Source organism: Ambystoma mexicanum, chromosome 6p, assembly GCF_040938575.1.
Source record: "Ambystoma mexicanum isolate Mex_15411 chromosome 6p, UKY_AmexF1_1, whole genome shotgun sequence".
NCBI classification, from domain to species: domain Eukaryota; kingdom Metazoa; phylum Chordata; class Amphibia; order Caudata; family Ambystomatidae; genus Ambystoma; species Ambystoma mexicanum.
Genome location: NC_090935.1, coordinates 568,070,313 through 568,091,534, shown reverse-complemented (window position 1 = coordinate 568,091,534; position 21,222 = coordinate 568,070,313). Strand labels below are relative to the sequence as shown.

The 21,222-nt window shown below is 42.9% G+C and overlaps 1 protein-coding gene across 1 annotated transcript in view; it reads right to left on the bottom strand.

The window, feature by feature from the left end:
• Positions 1-7,271, bottom strand: part of PIK3R1 (phosphoinositide-3-kinase regulatory subunit 1) — a 157,075-nt gene extending 149,804 nt beyond the window's left edge. Inside the window, exon 1 of the mRNA XM_069627386.1 lies at positions 6,704-7,271. Within this exon, the coding sequence (XP_069483487.1) occupies positions 6,704-7,199 (496 nt within the window). The 5' untranslated portion in view covers positions 7,200-7,271. The remainder of the gene's footprint in view (positions 1-6,703) is intronic.
• Positions 7,272-21,222: the final 13,951 nt, after the last annotated feature.

Genomic DNA, 21,222 nt, shown 5'->3' with positions numbered 1-21,222 from the left:
CTAGAATAGACTTCACAACACTTGAATCATTGATACACCTGGAGAATGCCGAATTCAGAGGGTTTTTTGCTAAGATGCGAAGAAAGTTCGCCTTAAGACTATTTCATTAGGCAGTTGGATCAGGAACTACTTACATGTGTGAGACTAACAAAATACATTTCTGAACTCCTGTTGGAACAGCCCCAATCTCACATTTGAATTCCATGATTAGAAGGGCACCGAATTGCGAGGGTGCAACCAAATATTCACAAATAGCACTAACTGTTATCTAATGTTTTTCAACACGAGATGCATGTGGATATAATGCTAGGGGATAAAAGGAAGTCTGGTTTGAACAAACAGTCCCGTTTATTCAAAGCATGACGACCCTAATCATTTCCACACATTGGCTTAATCATCCGTCACTGGAGTGTAGGTATTGGCTGGTTCCTTGCAACATGGGATATACACATTTTAAAGCTTGCATGGCCTCTACTTATTAACAGGATAATACACATGTCTTTATGAATAAGGGTTAAGTAGTCCCAATGGACACAGCTGGCTGCGGTATGATCTTGGGTCAAGGGGTAGAATGTTAGGTTTACAATGAAAATAAAAAGACTGAATGTAAATTTTTAAAAAAGGTTTTAAAATAATTGAAAGAACAAATTATCGATTTGTCTTGTTTTAATAAATGGGAGCCCCCCGCAAAAACCCTTGTCCCACAACTATATTTTAATTAAAACGACCCAAATTTTAGGGAAAAAAAATATAGGTAAAGGCTGTGGTCATTGCTTCCTCTTTTTTGTATTGTATCATTTATACAGATATTGAATATTTAGTGAGTGTGGAGAACCATGGAATTAAATCATATGTGAAAAACTAGCTGTTCTATAAATATGCGCCGTCACAATGAAAGGTTACATAATGATCAAGTCAGAAAGTAAAGTCCTCATTAATATTTTAATCAGTAGTGCAGCTTTGATTAATACAGCGTTTATCGACACGTGTTTCGACCACTTTTGTTCTTCTCCAATGCAAAAAACGCTCGCTGAATTAGGTTTTTGCTTGATTGGCATGCCAAAAATGGATCCGACCTGTAATTGGGTCTGCTTCTTAGAGGTCACGGCAGCAATTGCATGTGCCGCCCAGCCATGGAGTCGGAGGTTTTAAGAGTGTAATGAGATCATGGAGATGCAGGGACTTACATCCCAAGACCATGTATGTTCATAATTTGAACAAAAACATATCCTGAGGAAAGGTTCTACATCACAACAAGCACAGGCACCAATGCAATAACGAAATTGGAACACCGACTTTCCAATTGTTTTAATTCCACTATAGTATTTTCATAGTAGTTCTTTGGTTTCCCTTTGGCCATTTGGTGGCACTTAAGCACCACCTATCAGCTGAAACAGTTGCATTGGAGTACAGCTTCGAAGGAGGCGACATTTGAGAGGGGACATGAAGGTTGTGGGCGTTTGCTTATTTACCCACCCATTACCTGCCACCCACTACACATCCTTCTGGGATCTCTGAGCTAGCTCTAACCAACATCAAAATGTGTCCTGTCAGCGTTATCTTTAAGAAGTCTGGTGAGAGGTAAAGGGTTCACTGCAGCTGTAAACAAAATAAGCAAGAGGAAAACAAGTTGCAAGCTCCTAGAAAGGCATAAAAAGCAATTTCCCCCCTTAATTCTACAAACGTGCAGAACACAAAAAAAATCTTACTAGTCAACAGTCAATTACAACTAGCGAGCGGAGGGTGCCAATTTTGAAGCATCAGATACTGGTGCAATAAAAAAAAGGTCTTCAAGGGTGCCTCAGACACTTTATTTACATATGCTCCTTGCATTGAAAGCCAGTTCAAACAAGCAATGACAAAACAAACAGTTTGGGCTTGAGTAAAGATAGTAGATAGACATTTGACAGGCACTGCGATCATTTGTCCAGGTAACTGCACAATTTTCCAGCGTCTAACCATGCATTGCCATTATGGCAGTGCCTGGAAAATGCCTTTCACGTGCCTACACAAGCAAAGACTGTTGACTTCGCCAATGCTGGTTTCACTTCTCACAGGTACGCAATGAGACATTGTAGTAGCTGTGATGGTGAAAGATGGTTAACTGGGCAGAAGAGATTTATTTTCCCCACCTCGTCACCCTCATTGTGGCATTAGAAAGCACCCAGTTATGGCTCCCCTTTATTATGTGCAGCACTCCTACTTGGGGCACACAAACCACAACTATACAGGCACCTAGAGCTGCTGTGACATTTATAAATTGCAAACATGGTAGCCATCTTAAAAAGTGAAAACCTACACAAGAGTCCCCCCGAAAACGAAAAAGAAAAACGAAAGCTTTTTTTTATTTGTTTTTAAAGACTAATTGTGAGATTGGTGTTAAAAAACAAAACACCAAGGTTTGGTTTCCAATGTATTCGCACACAAAAAAAAAATCCATTGAATTCTGCCTTCAAAACGACTGGGAAATGGCTGCACACATGAGGAAAAATCACTAGCCAACTGTATTGAAAATTAACACTACCGATCGGCCGTAAAAGGAGGGGCTGCGGTGGTGGACCCCAGCTGTTGAGCTGGTCGCCTGAAGCAACAAACTGGAGGTGAAGGAAATACTCACCACTTTTGTTGTTTAGCAGCTGTAAGACACCATATGATCCTGGAGCTCAAAGTTCTTCCACCACCTCCTCTCCCAATTAGTCTGGATCGCAATCTATTCAAGCAAAATGCATCGATTGTGCCATTTCTCAAACTGCACAATGTGGAGAGCACAGGCAAAGGTGGCAACGATGTGGAGTAATGAGTAATTCTGTACCAGGTCTGCTAACAAAAACAAAGTATGTGTTCTGCATTAAAACGTTTCCTACATAGCACAAGGGATTCCAACTGCAAAGGAATAATAAAGACACAAAAGAAGGCATCCCAAGGAACAGGCCAGGATGTGCATTTACTAAATCAGACTGCTTGGTGCCCAGGAGGGCAGAGTGTCCCATTAAACGACTCGTAGTTACCAAGCCTCATTGAGCCTTCTGAGGTAGGAACAATAATAACTGCCTGAGTGACAAGGTGCTAATAACTAGGACTGGGCAGAAGTGTTAAATTCTGTTACGCCAGCTGCAAAAGCGACATCTGCCCGATTTAGTTCCGCTTCACCCCAATGTGCCATTTTGCCACCACTGCATGTTTAAAAGAGCAGGGCAAAGTTTCTAGTACCGTGGCGCATGCCTAGCATGGCGCGAAACCTGTGCAAAGTTTTGTGTTGAAGCGCAAAACTAGTACGGGTTGAGAAAGACCCGCACCTAGCTCATGTCACAGTGCAAACCTAGCACAAATCAAAAGCCCTCACAAAGTTTCTCGTGGCACTGCGTTAAACTTGCATGGTTCAGGAAAACATGCACAAAGTTTCTCGTGTTGCTGCACGAAACTAGCATGGATCGGAATAAAGACCAGTGCGAAGTTCTCATCTAGCTACAAGAATCCAACATGGAGACGAAAAGCCACGCTCCACACAAAAGCGGGCGAAATTTGAGTGGCAGCAGAACCGTAATGCTGATTTCGCAAAAAGAGCTGAAGCAGATTCCAATAGGAATTCCACACTTCTCAGTTCGCGGCAGAAATTTCACCCACCTCTATGGATAACCATCAGGTGGAGAGTGACCACAGGGGTGTTACAGGATCAGTTAAAGAATACAACTGTCAATATCTGTATCTGCGACGTTACATTGGACGGAATTGATCGGGATGCACAATTTCAAGTTGAAAGCTACTAGCCAGCCATAAATAAAAAAAAAAAGTCACTTGACACTCAATTCTAGAGATACATAAAGCACACAATTTCTTACTCGCCAACAGTCAAATATCACCAGTCAATTACTAAAGTGCCCATTTTGCACCCTGAAAGAGATCATACTAGCAACTTCTTGTAGTACTTGTCACACCAAGGTGGATTTATGGCACGGAACTCAGACCAATCTTTTGTATATAAGGAAAGAGATTAGTTTTAAATAGCGGTAGACTAGCTTTAGAAACGTTTAGCCAGGAAGGCACACACATTTGGCTGAAGTGACAGGAAGGGGGTTGCTAAACAGACCGAGGAATTGACATAAACCCCTCCTTAATAGGATTCGTTTTTTAAAAAATAGATTTTAAATCAATTTTAATGGTTTCACGAGCATGTCCTATGGTACCAGTGAGCAATCATGCCTTAAAAAAACAACAAAAAAAATAAAAATAAATTAATAAATAAAAATCGTACTGGAAACACTGCACCTTTGAAAAGGTATTAATTTCAAGATACGCTTTAGGTAAACTATTAACAGAAACCCAAAGACGCTAGATGGCAGAGGCGCGCAATTTAGTTATGCATAAAATGTGTGCATTGTAGTGCCAAGAGTACGAGGTCTACCTTTACGCGGGGCTACCAAAGAAAACACAGTAAGACCACACAAAGAAAACAAACTGTGTTCAAAAGGTTTGCCATTCCATGTCCATTTCTTTGAGAAGCAGCATCACTGCTGCAGTAAAGTCAGACCTGATATTTGGTCCGTAAGGGGGACGGCACAGCAGGTGGGGTGGGGGGGGCTGGGAATGTCCGGTGAAACTATGCGTTAACCGAAGAGACTACAGATGCACACAATCCGATGGCACAAGCTACCCTGCAAATGGTTAACACCAGCTTCTGATAAGCGCTGAAATAACACGCGGCACCGGCACTGACTTTGCAGGGTTCCATCATCAGGCTGTGCGGGGGGGATGAAATAACATGTGGGCCCATCGTCATTTAATCCTTCCGAGAGCGCCCGGTATTATCATCTCGAATAGCAAAGGAGAAAACCCAAACCATCTCAAACCGGCTCAGCTGCCACCCTATTTCGTGTGAACGGATTGCATCACCAAAGACTATGAACCCACCACATACAGCCTTACTCAAAAATGCCCGTTAATGCCAGCAGGAAGCGAGGAGAGTGCACGCAACCACTACCTCACCGATCAAAAGACGACTATTTACATATACCTCTGCGATTCAGCCGCCCAAGAAAAGAAAAAAAACATTGCCTGAACAAGATGACAATGTTTGGATGGGTTAAGGTTACGGAGCCAATGGCTTCTTTCTATTATACATGCACAAAATAATAAGCACAAGACAAGGCTATGATTAAACTATTAAAATAGAAATGCAACCCCACAAGTAACGCATACAGCTTGACAATACAGTTGTTATACTAGAAACGTGTTGCAATAAGCGTATTTTGTTCACAATTTCAAAAAACAATCCTAGTTATGTTATTAGTGTAGTTTTCTATGGTATTCCAGACGAGACAAATTTGAAACTTGGCAACGCATAAACTCTGTTTTTTGGGAGTTTGCCGCCACCGCTGCCTAAATTGGACACATGTGCTGCTAGTGATTTGCTTTTAAAATCAAAACCATTCGGCAACGAAAAAGACACACCGCAATCCTGTAGCTTCGCTAAATATTACAGTTTACTGTCTTCGTCCAGCAGATGGCACTTACAATTCATATCTAAAGCGTCGTCTGTGCGCAAACTCGGTTAACTCGCCCCATATGCGAATCAAATAATGAAATGGTCAGTGGGAAGAAATACCTGCATTTAAGATATGCGGGGAAATAATTCACATGAACAGGGCTTGCAGCTGGAGCACTGATGAAGCGTGCAGTGAGAAGCAAGAGGATCGTGTGCACCATGAGCACACGAACAGCAATGCCTAGCCAGCTGAAAGGGGGAGGGGCGACAGGAGAACCGACACTCGTCCAAGTAGCACAGAAAACTGCAGCCAGATGCACGCTGCCTATGATGCATAAAAAGGATGCGATTAAATCATGCATGCAAGGCCTTCGAGTCTGATCGGCATAATACCGACTCATCCAAGACGCAGGGGCGGCAATACGTGTGGCATCGATGCCCGAATTCTTGTTAAAGTGGGTCTACAGCAGCAGCAACTTAAACTAGTAGAGGACAGAGCCGCCGTGCTAAAGCTAAACATGTGACAAAAGATGGTAGAAAGTCATAAAAAGGGGACCGAAGGGCACACAGGTCACACCTCAAGTATTCCCAAAAAGATCACACAGCAGCCTGCAGCAAACATCATGCTGCACAGGGCACATATCCGCCAGTCATCATATCACTAGACCTAGGAGTGGATGAAACGCTCTATAAGCACAGAGTGTAATTGTCCATAGAACAGGAGGGTCACCGCACCCACCTGCAGAGATCAGCACTGGACAGCCCCAGCGCAGTCATGGGAGGTGGCTCCAGCGAGCAGGATGCATTTAGCGCATAGAAACAGGCTATAGTGCTACTGCGGGAGTGTGGCGTGTCAAAGCATGATTGCAGAAGTGAGGCCTCCTACTATTCCTGGTGCGTCCATAAGGGCCCGTTTGCAAACTTTTAAAACAATCTAGATGGGAGGGCCCATCAACAAAAACGTCTTCATCAATTAAACAAGTTGACACATAAGAAACCACCTGGGCATACCGACATATTGCATGCCAAGAGTAAGTAAATAACACGATCTACGCTGCATTTTTTCTTTTACAGAAATGCTACTCAAAAGGCGCTGCAAACATCCCCCACAACGACTCCTTACTGTCAAGACACTGCACATGCATCTCCAACGCACTGCAGCCCACACTTCCTGGAGGGTGGGTGATTGCACTCTTCGATCTATCCCTATCCCCAGCTCACCTTGCAAGTCGCCCCCCTCCCCGTCGGCCTTGCTGCATGCAACCGCTCCCCCCGGGGTCTGGGGCGGAGGCCTGGGCGGCCGGGGCTTAGGGGTGGGAGGCGCGATCCTCTTACGGCCGATGTACTCCACGTAGGTCCCCGGGAACTCGCCGCGCTGGCCCGTGCTCTCATTGTGACCGCTGAGCCAGCCGATCTCCTCTGGCCGCGCCTCGCAGCCCTCCGATCCCAGCGCCAGCAGCACGCCCCGTGTCACAGTGAGCACGTCCCCAGGCCGCAGATCCATGTCCTCCTCGCGTTCCTTCCGGTATTCATAGAGCGCGCGGTACTGGTAACCCTCGGCGCTCATGGTGCCGGTGCTGTCGTCGCCGCTGGTGCGCTCAAGCCGTGACTCCGTCCGCCGCTGCAGGGAAGTGCACGGCTCCGCCCCGCCGCTCCTCAGCTCTCTGGGCACACAAGCTGCACGCTCCCTCCACAGCCACGCCACGGTCATGGGCATGGAAAAGGGACAAGCCAGCTATGCCGTGCATCACAGCAGCCGCCACCTTGGATCAGTCTGTTACGATGCCCCTCCTCCCCCTCAGACCCCGCTAAAGTTAATACTTCCACTTAATACATTAAAATGAGCCTAACCAGATTGAAATGAGCTAGCAGGTCTACAATAAATACATTTAAACTATCAATTCCTTCAGCATGTTGACAGTCATGTTTGCGTTCTAAAGGTGTGAGACAAATATCCCTACATCATGGACGAAGATTATGTAATAAACGAAACCAAATTATCCTATAAACTTTTAGTTAAGGTTACGAAAACGTATACTAAACGTGACAAAATAAACGTGCTCAATGTGTGTAGTCAAAAGAGGCACTACGAAATTGAGTAACATTATGGGCACTCTTCCGTTCATCGGGTCGGCAATGACCCAAGTTCAAGATGAAGGTCTCGTTAAACTCCACGTCGGCAATGATAGATTTGTAGTCCTTCTTTTGTATCGCAGTCACCGGGTGAGTTTATCGGTTGAAAAGACTGGCAGAGAGGGCCTGCCAGAGTTCCCGACGCGTAGCCCGATTCTGCGCTTGCGTGCAAGGGTTCATTGACCGCTACGGCGCTGAGGGCCAGATGACTTGTGGGGCGGGAGGACGCGGGGGGGGCCAGCTAGGAGATAAATGGGGGCTAGCGAGCAGAAAAGAGGAAGAGGAAGAAGACGGAATTGTGGGCAGCGCGGTTAAAAATGTTTCCTTCTGGTGCTTTGCACCACATGTGTGTTTAAAGCAGTAACGGGACACTAAACCGAGTCAGTACTACTCTCATTACATCCTAGTCCTTAGGGTGTGAAATTTATAAAAATGATTTCGCAGAACACTTTAGACATATTGTATCAGAAGATCCCTGCAGTTCGTGCAGTACTTTTTATTTATTTTCATGAGAATCTTCGGTTTAAAAAAATACGCCATTATTACAATTTCAAAACCATGATTAAGAAGTTTATATTCACCTATCACAAAAGCTTAAATATAGCAGTATAAAAGAGAAAAGAGGAACAGAAAATCACTCGGAAGTTAACATTTCATAAAATATGCCTAAAAAGTAGATGGGTGGGCCCCACAAACCCGATGCTGCATTTTAGGAAGCACCTAAGACTTTCACATTACGACCAAATACAGCAACACAAAACATAATGAGTCTAGTACTGTAAACTAACCTCCAGGAAGATCCCCAGTATTTAAAACATTTTGTTGTTGGGTCTTGCTCTGGGTTTCCTAACACTGTGTGTGTGGAATGTGGTGATGTCATGTAAAATGTGATGGTCTGACTGTGGTGAGTGTTCCAGTGAAGTCAGTTACATCGCGGTGCTGGCTGGTGTTGGATATGCCAGTGTTTGTATGTCCAGGAACTTAACATATATTATCAGGAAGGAGCTCCAGAGCACAGGATTTATACAAAAATATCAACATTTTATGTATATTGATACAAAATTATATATGAAAGAACTAAATCACAAAGTAAATCCAAGAAAAACACAGTAATTTAATGCAGGTAATGAAAATGAAAGGAAACCATATATCATCAATTATATATGTAATATGGTAAAAACAAACAAATCATTCTCACGATTGAACTGGGCTTGTGCCCTCATCCCTACATCCACAACGCACATTTCATATATATAACCAATTATAAATAAAACATCACAATGACATAGACAGTAATCCTGAAAGTATGTTTTTTTTCTTTCTTCTAGAACGGATCAAAGTAAGTTTCTTTTGGAGGACACAATCACATTTCTAGATGTAACGGGACCAAACTGTTTCGACGTAAAGGGTACATCTTTACCACGTCTTCACCAGGAAACCTAGAACATTCTATAAAAATCCATGTATAACACAAATTACATCAACCTACATATACTATTCAACCATCAATTAAAAAGACAGGAGTGCCATTAACCACCCTTTTTAATTCAAAATGTGCCCAAGGCCATATGGTGAATCCCAATAGTTCCCAAACAACCTTGGTGCCACACAAAACCAGAGCCATAAGCAAAGAAGTGAACACGCAGCTAGGCAGAACCCAACATCACCATTCTACTGATGTGAATTGTCTCACACAAGTGTAAAAGTAATTCACCTTCCTTGGGTGCAATTGTATTTTGTCCTATATTGTGTTGAATGATCACCTAAAACGAGATTATTACAAGGCACATCATTCACAACCCCTTAAACAGGGTCAAAAAAGAGGGAAGACCCCAATCTCGGCCATTTTCATAAGTGTACTAAAACTACTTATACTCACCGGGGATTTCTTACTGTTGTATCCTGCATATGTATGAATGAGGTCTGAGTCAGTGTAAGACCTGTGTTGGAATGCTAGGGGAGCCTGGTGTGTTGAGGCACCTGGGGATTCCAAGGGAGACAGTTGGGGACTTGGAGCTGGGCAGGGAACCAGGGAAGAAGCTACTGATGATCTCTCTCCTATATTCATTACTGAACCTGTAACTAAGACAATAAAGCGTGTTTCTACTTTCTACATACCTGGGTCAGCCTGGTTCCTGCTCCTTGTTGTTACTGGCCCAGGATAGATCCTGCAGGAGGCAGGATACATCACTTACTTTGGGGCAAATTGTGTTATATGGGCAAGTTGCAACTTCCACTTCGTTTATATTGGCAACCCCTTTCCTAACTGTACATATTTCACATTGAGCAATACCTAATGGCACAATAATGAAAATAATGTACCAGGAATGTTAAAAATTCATTTCTCTGTACAAGGAAACACCGTTATCTATTTCCTCTCAATTGATCAGCAGAGATGCCACAGTTTGGCAAGTGTGCCACTCACTTTATAACTTTTTCGTAACCGACATTATCTAGTAAATCAAACAAAGGTTGCACACTAAAAGAATGTAGCCCCTACACGATTCCCAGTGTCCTCAAGGACAGCCGCTTCTCTTTAACATAAGAGCTGCGATATGTAGTTTCTAGCATGGGCATTCCTAAATGTTACACATATGGAATCGCCCTGTCATGTAATTGCGGCATTCCACATCATCGCAACAATGTATACCGAGATTCCAAAAAAATAGTTATCAGCAAACTTACTACTTCATGGGTCATCACACACTCTAGAGCGACCAGCGTCTCTATAGTTCAAATCCCACGGTATACCATGAAACGTTCTTCGATGTTAAGTATGTATAGTCATGTGATTACAGCGTTGCACATCAGCACGTAACATGCTACCAATAAAAACAAAAAACAACTAGAATGACAATGCTTACTTTTGCCAACCTATTAATTGACGTAAAGACCCAAGTGTCCTAACTATAGTTTGTACAATGCTCACTAGTGTCAGCCCAAGCACTGCCACAAGAGGCAAACCTGCAGTACACACTTATCCTTTATCGGTTGTATAGCCACCATTGAGGAGCCAAGTTAGTGCCAGCTGTATATATTGTTGTCAACTGGTGGCTGGTTGCATCATCTCTCTGCCCATAAAGGGAACCCACCTAATTTGTAATGATTATAAAATCCACAGTGAGGGTCTGATGTTTGGGCTATACTCTATTTGCACCATGATTCTTGTGGGCAACTGTGGACAACTATGGAAACCAATATCACGGGCTATTATGCAGTGGATAATCCAACTCACAGCTGGTGTTCAAAAACAACCCTTTATTAAAGGCCAATAATAAAAGAACCTCTGTATCTTAACCAACACAAATAGTGGTCTTTACAAAGCTTAAAAAACAACCCAGATTTTATTAAACAGTGCATTGCAGTGCCTCAGTAAAGAACCTACCCCCTGAGTGAACACACTTCTTAAAGTATTGGCAGCATCTTTGAGTCAAGGGAGGCCCATCTAAAATTAAATGGTGCTCCCTCTTTTACTGTAAGGATTTAAAAAATCGGACAAGTATGCTGATCACGAAGGATTTTAAAACGGCGACCAGTCACTTCCGATGTGTGCAATATGTTAGAAATGGAATCTTAAAAACCGAGACCTAAGGGAGGAGGCAGGAAATGTCGTAATATAGGCCATTGGGGAGCGTAGTCCCGGGAGGCACTCAAATAACTCTTTAAACAGTTTTAATGTGCTTACATAATCCCAGTTTATAATGTTATCTTGGTCTCTTAATTTCCTTTCTAGGAACCTCGGGTCTGCTTTCACAGAGAGAGGCTCTAGGTTTAATTCTCTAAGATCACATTCACATTTGGTACTGAACTCCTGCAGAGCTTGATTTCCCCATCTAATTTAACCACTTCATTTAGAGCACAGAATAGAGAATTGCTGTCCCCCTCTAAGCAACCTGAAATAGAGATTCTACCTATTCCGTTGTACAGTATAGTACAGTGAACTTAGAAACGGTCCGATTAGGACTAGGACTACCAGTAGAGAAGGAGGGAAACGCAGGACTGAGCGTCATTAGGAGCCTTCAAGTATGTTTAACCAATTCCAGTATGTTAAACTCTGGGTGACTAGTTTAAAATAATTGTGTTAAGGTAAAAGGGAAAAGCCACAGTATTTTGAAAAGATTATTTTAATTTGGACTTATTTTTTCCTCCAGTGTTTCCCTAACCAACTGTATGTTTTATTTTGACGATTACAAACCCTAAATAGATTATTTTATCCTCTCCTCACTCTTACTCATATGGCCATACCAAATACATTTCTTTTGTTTACACCCCTCTTGGAAGTGATGATTTTGAACTTGTTAGGATTAATTACTAATTTGTTTACCCTAATAAAGTCTCTGAAGTAATGTAGACCTCTATGCAGACCTATGGAGGTAGAGTCTAAAAGGATTATGTCATCGCATAGGTTAGCCAGCCTACTGGAATGTTGCCGATTTTCGGAGGGAAGAGATTGGGCTTATTTAGGACATCTTGAATGTCCGCCATATACATGTTGAAAAGACAGGGTGCCAAAATGCACCCCTGTTGTAAGCCTACATTTACTTTGATTTCATCAGAATAAGAGCATCATGCATCTGAACGAACCTGGAGGCTATTATTTTATGAAATAAAAGCATATTTTGTAGATCCAATGTAATCTTCGATGCTGTTAATTTCCTTCAAAGGCGGTGTCTGTCTCCATTCTCAAATGCTGTTGTAGCAAGGCTACTGTATAGAAGGCAGAACTGTTACTTCTTAATACATTCTGTTGGCATTGATTTAAAATGGTCCCCATATCTTTCTGGAACCCAGTTTGGTACATACTTAATCATCTAATCTCTACTGCCCATTTAGTAAGATCCTTCAAGACAAAAGAAACAAGGATCTTACTAGATGTATCGATCAAAGAAATGGGTTGATAATTTAAGGGCGAGTCGCAGCACTCTTTTTATAAATGGCAACTAGTATGGCTTTTCATCATAATAAAGGTATTGTCCTGGATGAAGCTACCTGTAAAAATAAGGGCCACAAATAGATCATTGCATGATATCTGCTTTGTAGGCTATATTTGGGTTGCCACCTGGGCCACAGACTGTACAATTTTTAAGTGTCCTAAGGCAATTTGTAAGACTTCGATGTCAAAATGTAACTTCCATCTTTGGGTTGTGTCAGATGACTCGAAGTGAGTAGACTCCTCTGTTCTATGATTTAAGTTACAAAAGTGGGTGCACCATACCAATTCAGCAATGGAATTAGACAGTATTCTCCACTGGTTTTCTTCATCATTGATTAAAATGCCCCAAATCCCCCTGATGTTCTTTTGAGCCAATAATTGAATCATACACTGGCTGTCTTATAATTCAACAATAATCTTGTTGACACTGGAAATATATTCTCTGACAGGTATGTACATGTGATTAATCACTTTTGACTTTCACACAACCATGATAATAGGAGCGTGAGTGCACAAGAAACATACACATTTTCCATTTGCCTAATTTGTAATGTTTAAGCCAATATTATATTTCTTTTTTAAAACGTAGTACATATAAATATGGACAATATAAGAAAACGTAAATCTATGCAATTTTATTCTAAGACATTTTTTATAATTTGCTTTTATTCATCTAATTAATATTGAGTAATCTTGATGCTTAATCATCAAGGGTCCGTTCACACACCTCAATTTAGCTCTCATGTCTCTTTTTCTATTTCTGTTGTTAATATGAAATAGATGTTTATGGTTCCCAATAAAATGATGTGGATACCATTCAGTCATTGGTGCAACTTGAGCTATACTCTCCCCTACTGTTTCATTAAAATTCTCATGTAAACATCTGTGAAGCTTTACGCGGTCTTCCCACCTTCTCCCAAAATAATTCAAATTGGTTTTCAACCTATGGTCCCAATAGGATAGCTCAGCGGCAGCGTGCTCGCCTTGGAAGCAAGACGACACGAGGCTGTCCATAACAGCACCTCGAAGCTCCTGGGCCGTGTGAGCGCTTAAAAAAAAATGCTAATAAATAAGCCTAAACATAGCTGATTGAGGTAATTTTAACCTAGTCCCAGAATTATTTGGTGACAAGTGTGAACATCTTTGCTCTTGCTTTCTTAGTTCACCAAAGGAATGATTACATTCTAAAATTAAATTTCTCAAATAGGACACTTGAAATGAAAATGAAATCAATCCTGCCATTCGTGCAGTTCTATAAGGTGCTTTTCACGGCCACCCCATTTCAGTTTTTGTGGCATAAGGCATACTTGGCTGCTCCTGATTTTATGATTGTTGTTCGTTTATGTCAGTGAAACATTTACTATGTAACTATACTTCATAATTTTATGTTGTCTTGAATTTAATTCATTTTATGTCCAACAATACACAACATTTGATGAATGTCATTCTTTTCCTTGTTTTTCTTATTTCTGGATTCACTTATAATTTGTGTCAAGTGGTGGGTACCTATAGACCCGACTTGATAATCTCTAACTATAGAGACTTGATCGCATGACTTATCAATAGCCCAGAGAGTGGTCTATTGTGTGAATTCTTTTTTCCGTTTTTGGAGAATCAAACAGAGATACATTTGTTTAGTTGACACATAAGGCATACATGCCAACTCTCCCGATTTAGGTGGATGACTACTTATTTTTTATTTAAAGAAATTACTCTTTATTTTTTTACTTCCTCCTGCCTTAAATCATTCTAACCTTATTGCTAATGCAATGCAGCAGGAAATTTAATTTCTCCCACTTTCTGTGACAAAATCTCCCACCCAGATGCTTCAGAAATTTGGTGTTTATGTTTACGGTGTAATTCACGCCCACCCCTAATAACTATTTTTGATAACATTAGTGGCAGATAGCATTTTAACACATAACCAGTAGGGTTCATTTGTAAGAGGATTCAATTCAACACTAGAGCTAAGTCAAAGCCTAGTCTGGGATACTGAATGGAAACCCTTATGGATATATCTTTATGTCCAGTTCATACGTTCTGGATGACTACCCCTATATAACACCCCTCTCTAGGAATCCCCCTGACCCCACTGAGCCAAGAAGTAGTTCTGTTTTGCAATTTAAAAGGTTTATTTGAGAATTTAAACAATATAGATATATCACACTTTATAATAAATTAATAATTGAATATCACACTGAATCTGAGTAGTAATCAATAATGGATAGTCTGGCACTAGCACACTTGTGAATAGGAACAGAAGAATAAGGTGGTAGAGAATGCTTTATATAAGTTCAGATGGATGTAATGTTGAATGAAAATGCAATACAGAAAATACTCAATATGATTTCAACAAAACAATGTAATCACTTTTCTCTGGCAATCCCCTCCCCCCTTTATGCAATGCAAGGAAATGGAAGGAAAACACACAGTTTTCAGAAATGCAATCAAATGTAATTCAGTTCACCCCAGCAAGCTTAGACTACAGAAGTTGGAAACACAGGCCCAAAATGCTTTTATATGTGCTGGCAATGAAGTGAAAAATATGCTAAAATGCTTTTAATTCCCTCTAGAGGTTCCGGGTGAGTGGTATCTAGTTAATATTAGTCCCGGCTCACTCTAGCAATGATTCAGGGATGGTTCTTAAGAGGCAAACAAATTTTTAGCAAGGAAACTGCTGTTTTCACACGTAGAGAAATTTGCAAATCGCGGTAAAGTTGTGAGTGCCTTTTTCGCGATTGCGGCAAAAGTATCGGGGGTAGGAATGCGGTTCTACGTTCGTAGGAAAGCTAATATTTTAAGCTTTCAGAGGAAAGTTACTGCAAGTTCCTAGCACAAACGGTTACAGAGTTATGAACGATTAAATAAAGGTCGTTTTTCAGATTTGAAATTTTAAAATTCAAAGTAACAAGTGCAGCTTGCAACTAGAAAATACAAATGACAGGTGACAGTTAGGAGGCAGTTCTACTTAGATTAAAATAGATTGAATTATATTATTTTAACTAGAAGATTGGTTCTGCACAGTTCTGCTGGGTACTCACAATATATTTTGGAAATAAATGGGCCTCGCCACGGATCTGGTCAGGTTTTAGACTGGACTCTGGTCTGGTCTCTGCACTTCACAGTGATCTGGGTCAGCTCTGCTCTCTCTGGTCTAGCCTCTCTGGATTCTGGAGATTGATGGATTTGAAGTCTGGATCTCTGGATGTTGTATGGTCCGGCAGAGCGCGTTGCAGCAAATGGAATTGAATGTCCCTATCTGTCCTGACTGTCTGCTTTTATGTGTTTTGAAAATGGGTGTGTGTGCAGCATCACTAGGCTCTACCCCTCTCCACTTGTCATTGGCCACTTCATCCTCTTCCCCTTGATTGGGGGAATGAAATGAAGTGCCATCATGATGAGGTCTGTTTATGGTACAGAGAACCCACCCCTGTCAAATTAGACACGATCTATATTTTGACCCAAAAGACATATTTGCACAGGTACACCCTGTCCAAATCTGCTCTTCCTGGGAGCTTGCATTCAGAAATGGCAACATATTTCACTTTTTGGTCAGGTTACCAATATCAGATTCTTACTCAAATTTATACACATGTGTGCAAGGCATGCAGGCATTAATTGATGAAGTATCAGACTTTTAACATGCATACATCTTAAGTAATACCCTCTTAACTGCTAGCTTGCCCCCAGATCATGCCACCGGTTCTAAAAACCTCTTAAAATGTGGGCAGAAAAATCACAAGAATTATGGTATCATTTAAATAATTATGACAAGTCCGTACTATGAGTTATTCATCTTTTTCTAAACCCATATTCTGGCTACAGGGGTGTGTCTTTTCAGGTCACATGGTACAGAAACCAGTTTTTCCACTTTCTTCAAGCTCAGCCTCTGTCTCCAGTTCCTCCCCCTCCCAGTTTCTGCCAAGAGGAAGCCATTTTTATTACCCCTGCAATAAGCCATCTGACTGGGCCCTGGAAGGCCCATTGTTCAAGAGGAAGCCATTTATGGCCACTTCCATAAACCCTCTGCCTGGGTCCTATGTTTAGCCTCTAGCAGTCCCTTGATAATCCAATCAGAGAAGTGTCATATCCCTTTTGGTGGGAGCAGCAAAAGGCAGGTAGGCATGGGAACACAGCAGTTGTGCAAGTCTCAACTCCTGTCGGGGGTAGCTGGTAGGCAGAATTCATTTCCTTAAGCCAGGCTTCAGATAAAATGTCACTTTTTGTTACCCAGTTTAAGTCAAGACAATGTTTACATATGCAGCTAGAATGCTGATTCTAAGTTCAAAACTATGGCATTTCAACAATTGCAACCTATGTGACACTCAAAAGTAGGTCACTCATTTCTTTCAAACATTTAGATTTTTAGTGTCTTTCAATCCAGTTTCAGTTAGGCTGCTGCAGACCTGCAGAGCTCAGCCAGTCTTGTTATGAACATTCAAGTCACTTCAGAATATAACTTTACATTGGATCCACCTCTCAGTAAGTCTTTCTTTGGCCTGCCTTCATTTATTTCATTCATTTATTCAGTTTTACACAAAAAGAAAAAAAAAGTCTGGTGCTGTTTTAAAACGCCGGCTTTCTGATAGTGGTGAGTACTGGTACTGCACCCATTTTTGGGATTTAAGAAAATGAATTCCCCACAATTCTAGGTTGCTTTTGGCAATCAGCATTGCCATTCCCAATGGTTTCCGGCTACTGTGTGGGTAGTCCAATGGTGGTTTTAGGCAGTGCCCTTCTGTGCCCATAACATCGGCAAAATGGGTGGCAGCCTATTCTTCATGCATTTCCCTGTGCATTTTCTGGGAAGCTCTGGCCGTCCTGATGTTTTCAATGCCAGTACTGCACAGTTTTTGAGGTAGGGCTTGGATGCGTGGATAAAACATCCCACAAGCCCCCCTCTTGCGATGGCCATTCTGTTTCACTGATGGGACTCGCAAGACCTGGGATGTTTCCTCATCTTCTTCCAATAGATGGCACAGTTCAGCATCTTTTTCTCCATCCGGTCGGATTGATCGGTTCTCCTCGCCGGTCCTGATGGGAAGATTGGGCGGTACCCCGTGCCCCTTGCGTCTCTGCTCCCGGTCTCCGGATCGTCCTCCTTGGCCCGTCTCCAGGTTTTCTTTCTCCTAGGACGACAAAGGAAGAGCGGCAATACCTATTCATGGAGATTTCTTCCCCCACCATTGATATAGTGGGGTGGCATATAAATTTATAGTCAAAACATATGAACATGCACATTTCTTTTTGCATTCAAAACGAAAACACCCACATTGAGAAACTCAGAATTTGATAGGCGATATGTAGGATATTTTAAGTTAGAACTGAATTAATCTGAGACAGTACCCTCTAGGATTCCAGAGGATTCCTCCAGTTGTTGCAGAGTGTGCCTGGGATGGCAACACTTCAGCTGGTTTATGTGGACCCACTTGTCTTCCCCCTCTGCCAAACCGCCTTTGGGGATGCGGATCTTGTAGGCCACAGGGGAGATTTTGTCTATAATCTCAAAGGGTCCCTTCCATGTAGGCAAAAACTTTCGCTGTTTGGCCTGGTTCCTTTGGAAATTGTATAGATAGACCCGGTCCCCCACCTGATATTCCTTCCTGGAAGTCTTCAGGTCATAGTGGGTCTTCATGCTATCAGCTGATCTTTCTAGATTCCGCTGAGCATAAGCAAAAGCATGTTGAAGGTGTTTCCTTAAATTCTCCACATACTCATGAGTTGTGGAGGCATTTATCAGTGTCTGCTCTTGGGTCCTGTAGAGCAAATGCTGAGGAAGCACCATCTTGCGCCCAGTCATCAACTCAAATGGTGACATTTTGGTTGCAGATGAAGGGGTAGATCTGATGGCCATTAGGACCAGAGGTAATCGGATATCCCAACTTGGCCCAGAATCTGCCACAAACCTCTTTAAGATGCTCACAATGGTTCGGTTATATCTCTCTACTGCCCCAGAAGAAGCTGGCCTGTAAGCAATATGTAACTTCCTTTTGACCCCCAGTATCTCCCACATCTTTGTCATCACTTCACTGGTGAAGTGGCTACCTCTGTCTGACTCTATCCTTTGAGGTAGACCGAAACGGGAAAAGATGTGGTTAATCATCAGAGCAGCTGCAGTTTCTGCCTTGCAATTTGGGGCTGGGAGACATTCCACCCACTTGGTAAACAAGCATGTCACAGTCAACATGTACTTATTCCCCCTAGCAGAGCGAATCACGGGGCCTACAAAGTCGATTTGTAAATCTGACCATGGCAGTGTCATCCCTCTCTTTTGGAGAGGCGCACGGTGCGTGAGGGATGATGGCTGAAATTGTGCACACACAAGACACCCCTTCAAGTATTGGTCGAGGTCCTGCCCCATGTGTGGCCAGTATGCAACCTCTCTTAAGATTTCCAGTGTTGAGTGAAACCCCCTATGACCGGCGGTGGCCGCATCATGGGCGTGACTTAACATCAGACTTCGGAATGAGATAGGAACCACCCACTGATCGTGGCCAGCTTTAGATTTCCTTACCAGCAAACCGTCTTGGATTCGGAACATTTTTGGACATTTCATCAACACTCTTAGGTCCTCTTTCCCAGTGTAATCGATATCCGTCAGGGGAAAGTTCTCAGGGTCCTCAAGGTGTTGGTAAAACTTACCAATAATTGGATCCCCCTTCTGAGCTGTAATCAAATCAGCATCAGGGGTCTCCTTGCTCCATTGTGCAATTGAAAGGTCGTTGTGAGCATTTGTCTGGGACCTAGTGATAGCAGTGACCTGGATTTCCCCCAACAGGGACTCAATCTCAATTAGATCCCCTTGGATGGCCCCGGTTTTGGCCAGCTGATCAGCTAAGTCATTTCCAGTTTTGTCTGGTCCCTCTACTTTGGAATGACCCTTGATCTTTTTCCAATAGATGGTCATCTCATTCGAGGTGACCAGATCATCAATGTTTTGGATCAACTTCCCATGTTTCAAGGGTTTGTTGTTAGCACATAACATGCCTCTGGTTTTCCAATTAACCAGGTGCTCCACGAACCCGTTCCGTACATAATCCGAATCTGTGATTATGACCAGTTCGTGGAGTTGATGCTGGACAGCAGTGAGGATGGCCTGATGCACAGCCATCAATTCTGCCACCTGACTACTTCGGGGACCAATTTTGTATCCAGCGGAGGGTTCTGGAAACTCCTTCACCCATGCATTCCCTACGCCGGCCACCAGTTCTTTCTCCCCGTTGTTGTCAACATGGTACGATTATCCATCCGCATAGACAGTGGGCATTCCCTCACACTTGTCCTCTTCAAAGACTTTGTGGGGGGAATTAAGGTATGCCTCCATGTTGTCCTTGATCTTTAGACTTTCGTCCTCGAGACAGTTTTCTCTGGCACAATCATGCAAGTCAGCCAGACCTTGCGCGAGGGGACTCTTCTTGTTTTGGCCATATCTGACCTCCACAGGAAAGCCTTGCATTGACAGAATCCAGGAAGTAATTCGGGAATTACTCACATTTCCGTCCCGGATTCTGTCACTTTGGAGATATTGCAGGGGCTGGTGTGGAGTCTCCACTATGATGTGTTCCCCCTGGATAAACGGGCGGTAATTCTTCAATGCCCACACCGTTGCCAGGAGTGCCTTCTCACAATCCCTGAATTTTTCCTCCACAGAGGATAAAGTTTTGCTCGCATAGGAGATTACTTTATTGACCTTGTCATGCTTTTGGTATAAAACTGCTGTCAAGCACGTATCGGAGAACCCCGTCTCCAGGAAGAACTCCTTGTTTCTGACAGGGTAAGCTAGGCAGGGTGCTTGTGAGAGGCTTCTTTTGAGTTGTCTTACTGCCTCGGATTGTTCTGGACCCCATTCCCACTTGACCCCCCCCTTCAGGAGATGAATCAGGGGTCTGCTGATCTCTGTGTAGCCCTCAATGAACTTTCTGCTGTAATTAGTCAGTCCAAGGAGGCTCCTTAGTTCCTGCAGAGTTGTGGGGTCTTTCAGTTTCTGAAGTGCTTCCACTTTCTTTTCCTGGGGACAGAGACCCTGAGGAGTAATCTCATGCCCCAAGAAATTAACACGGGTTCTACACCACTGTGCTTTCTGAAAGGAAAGTTTTGCTCCGGCGGCCCTCAACTGCGTCGGAACATAACGGATCTCCGCTATGTGTTCCTCCACAGATGAACCTTTGATGAGGACATCATCTACATAAGCCAGGTTACCCCTCGCACCCAGGTCGGGCATGGCCTTATGTAGGAAAATGTTGAATTCATTGCCGGAGTTGAGGTATCCGAAGGGAGTCCAGGTCCATGTGTACTGCTGGCCCCCAAAGGTAAAAGCCAGCTTGTATTGGTCCTCCCTGCTGACAGGCACGGTCCAGTATCCATTGGTCAGGTCTATTGCAGTGAATACCTGTGACCCCTGAATCTGGGCCAGCCCTTGGTCAATGTAGGGAAGAGGCCATCAGGAAGTATGGACCCGTTTGTTGAGCTCCCTGAGGTCGGCGCAGAGTCTCCACTGGCCGTTTGGCTTCAATATTCCCAGCACCGGATTATTGAAGGTGCTGTGGACTGGACGGATTATTCCCCGGGACTCAAGGTTCTTAATTATTTCAGTAAGGGACTCCATTGATGCGAGAGGCAAGCGATATTGCTTCACAAACACTGGAGTCATGCCAGGGTCCGTGGGGATTGTTGT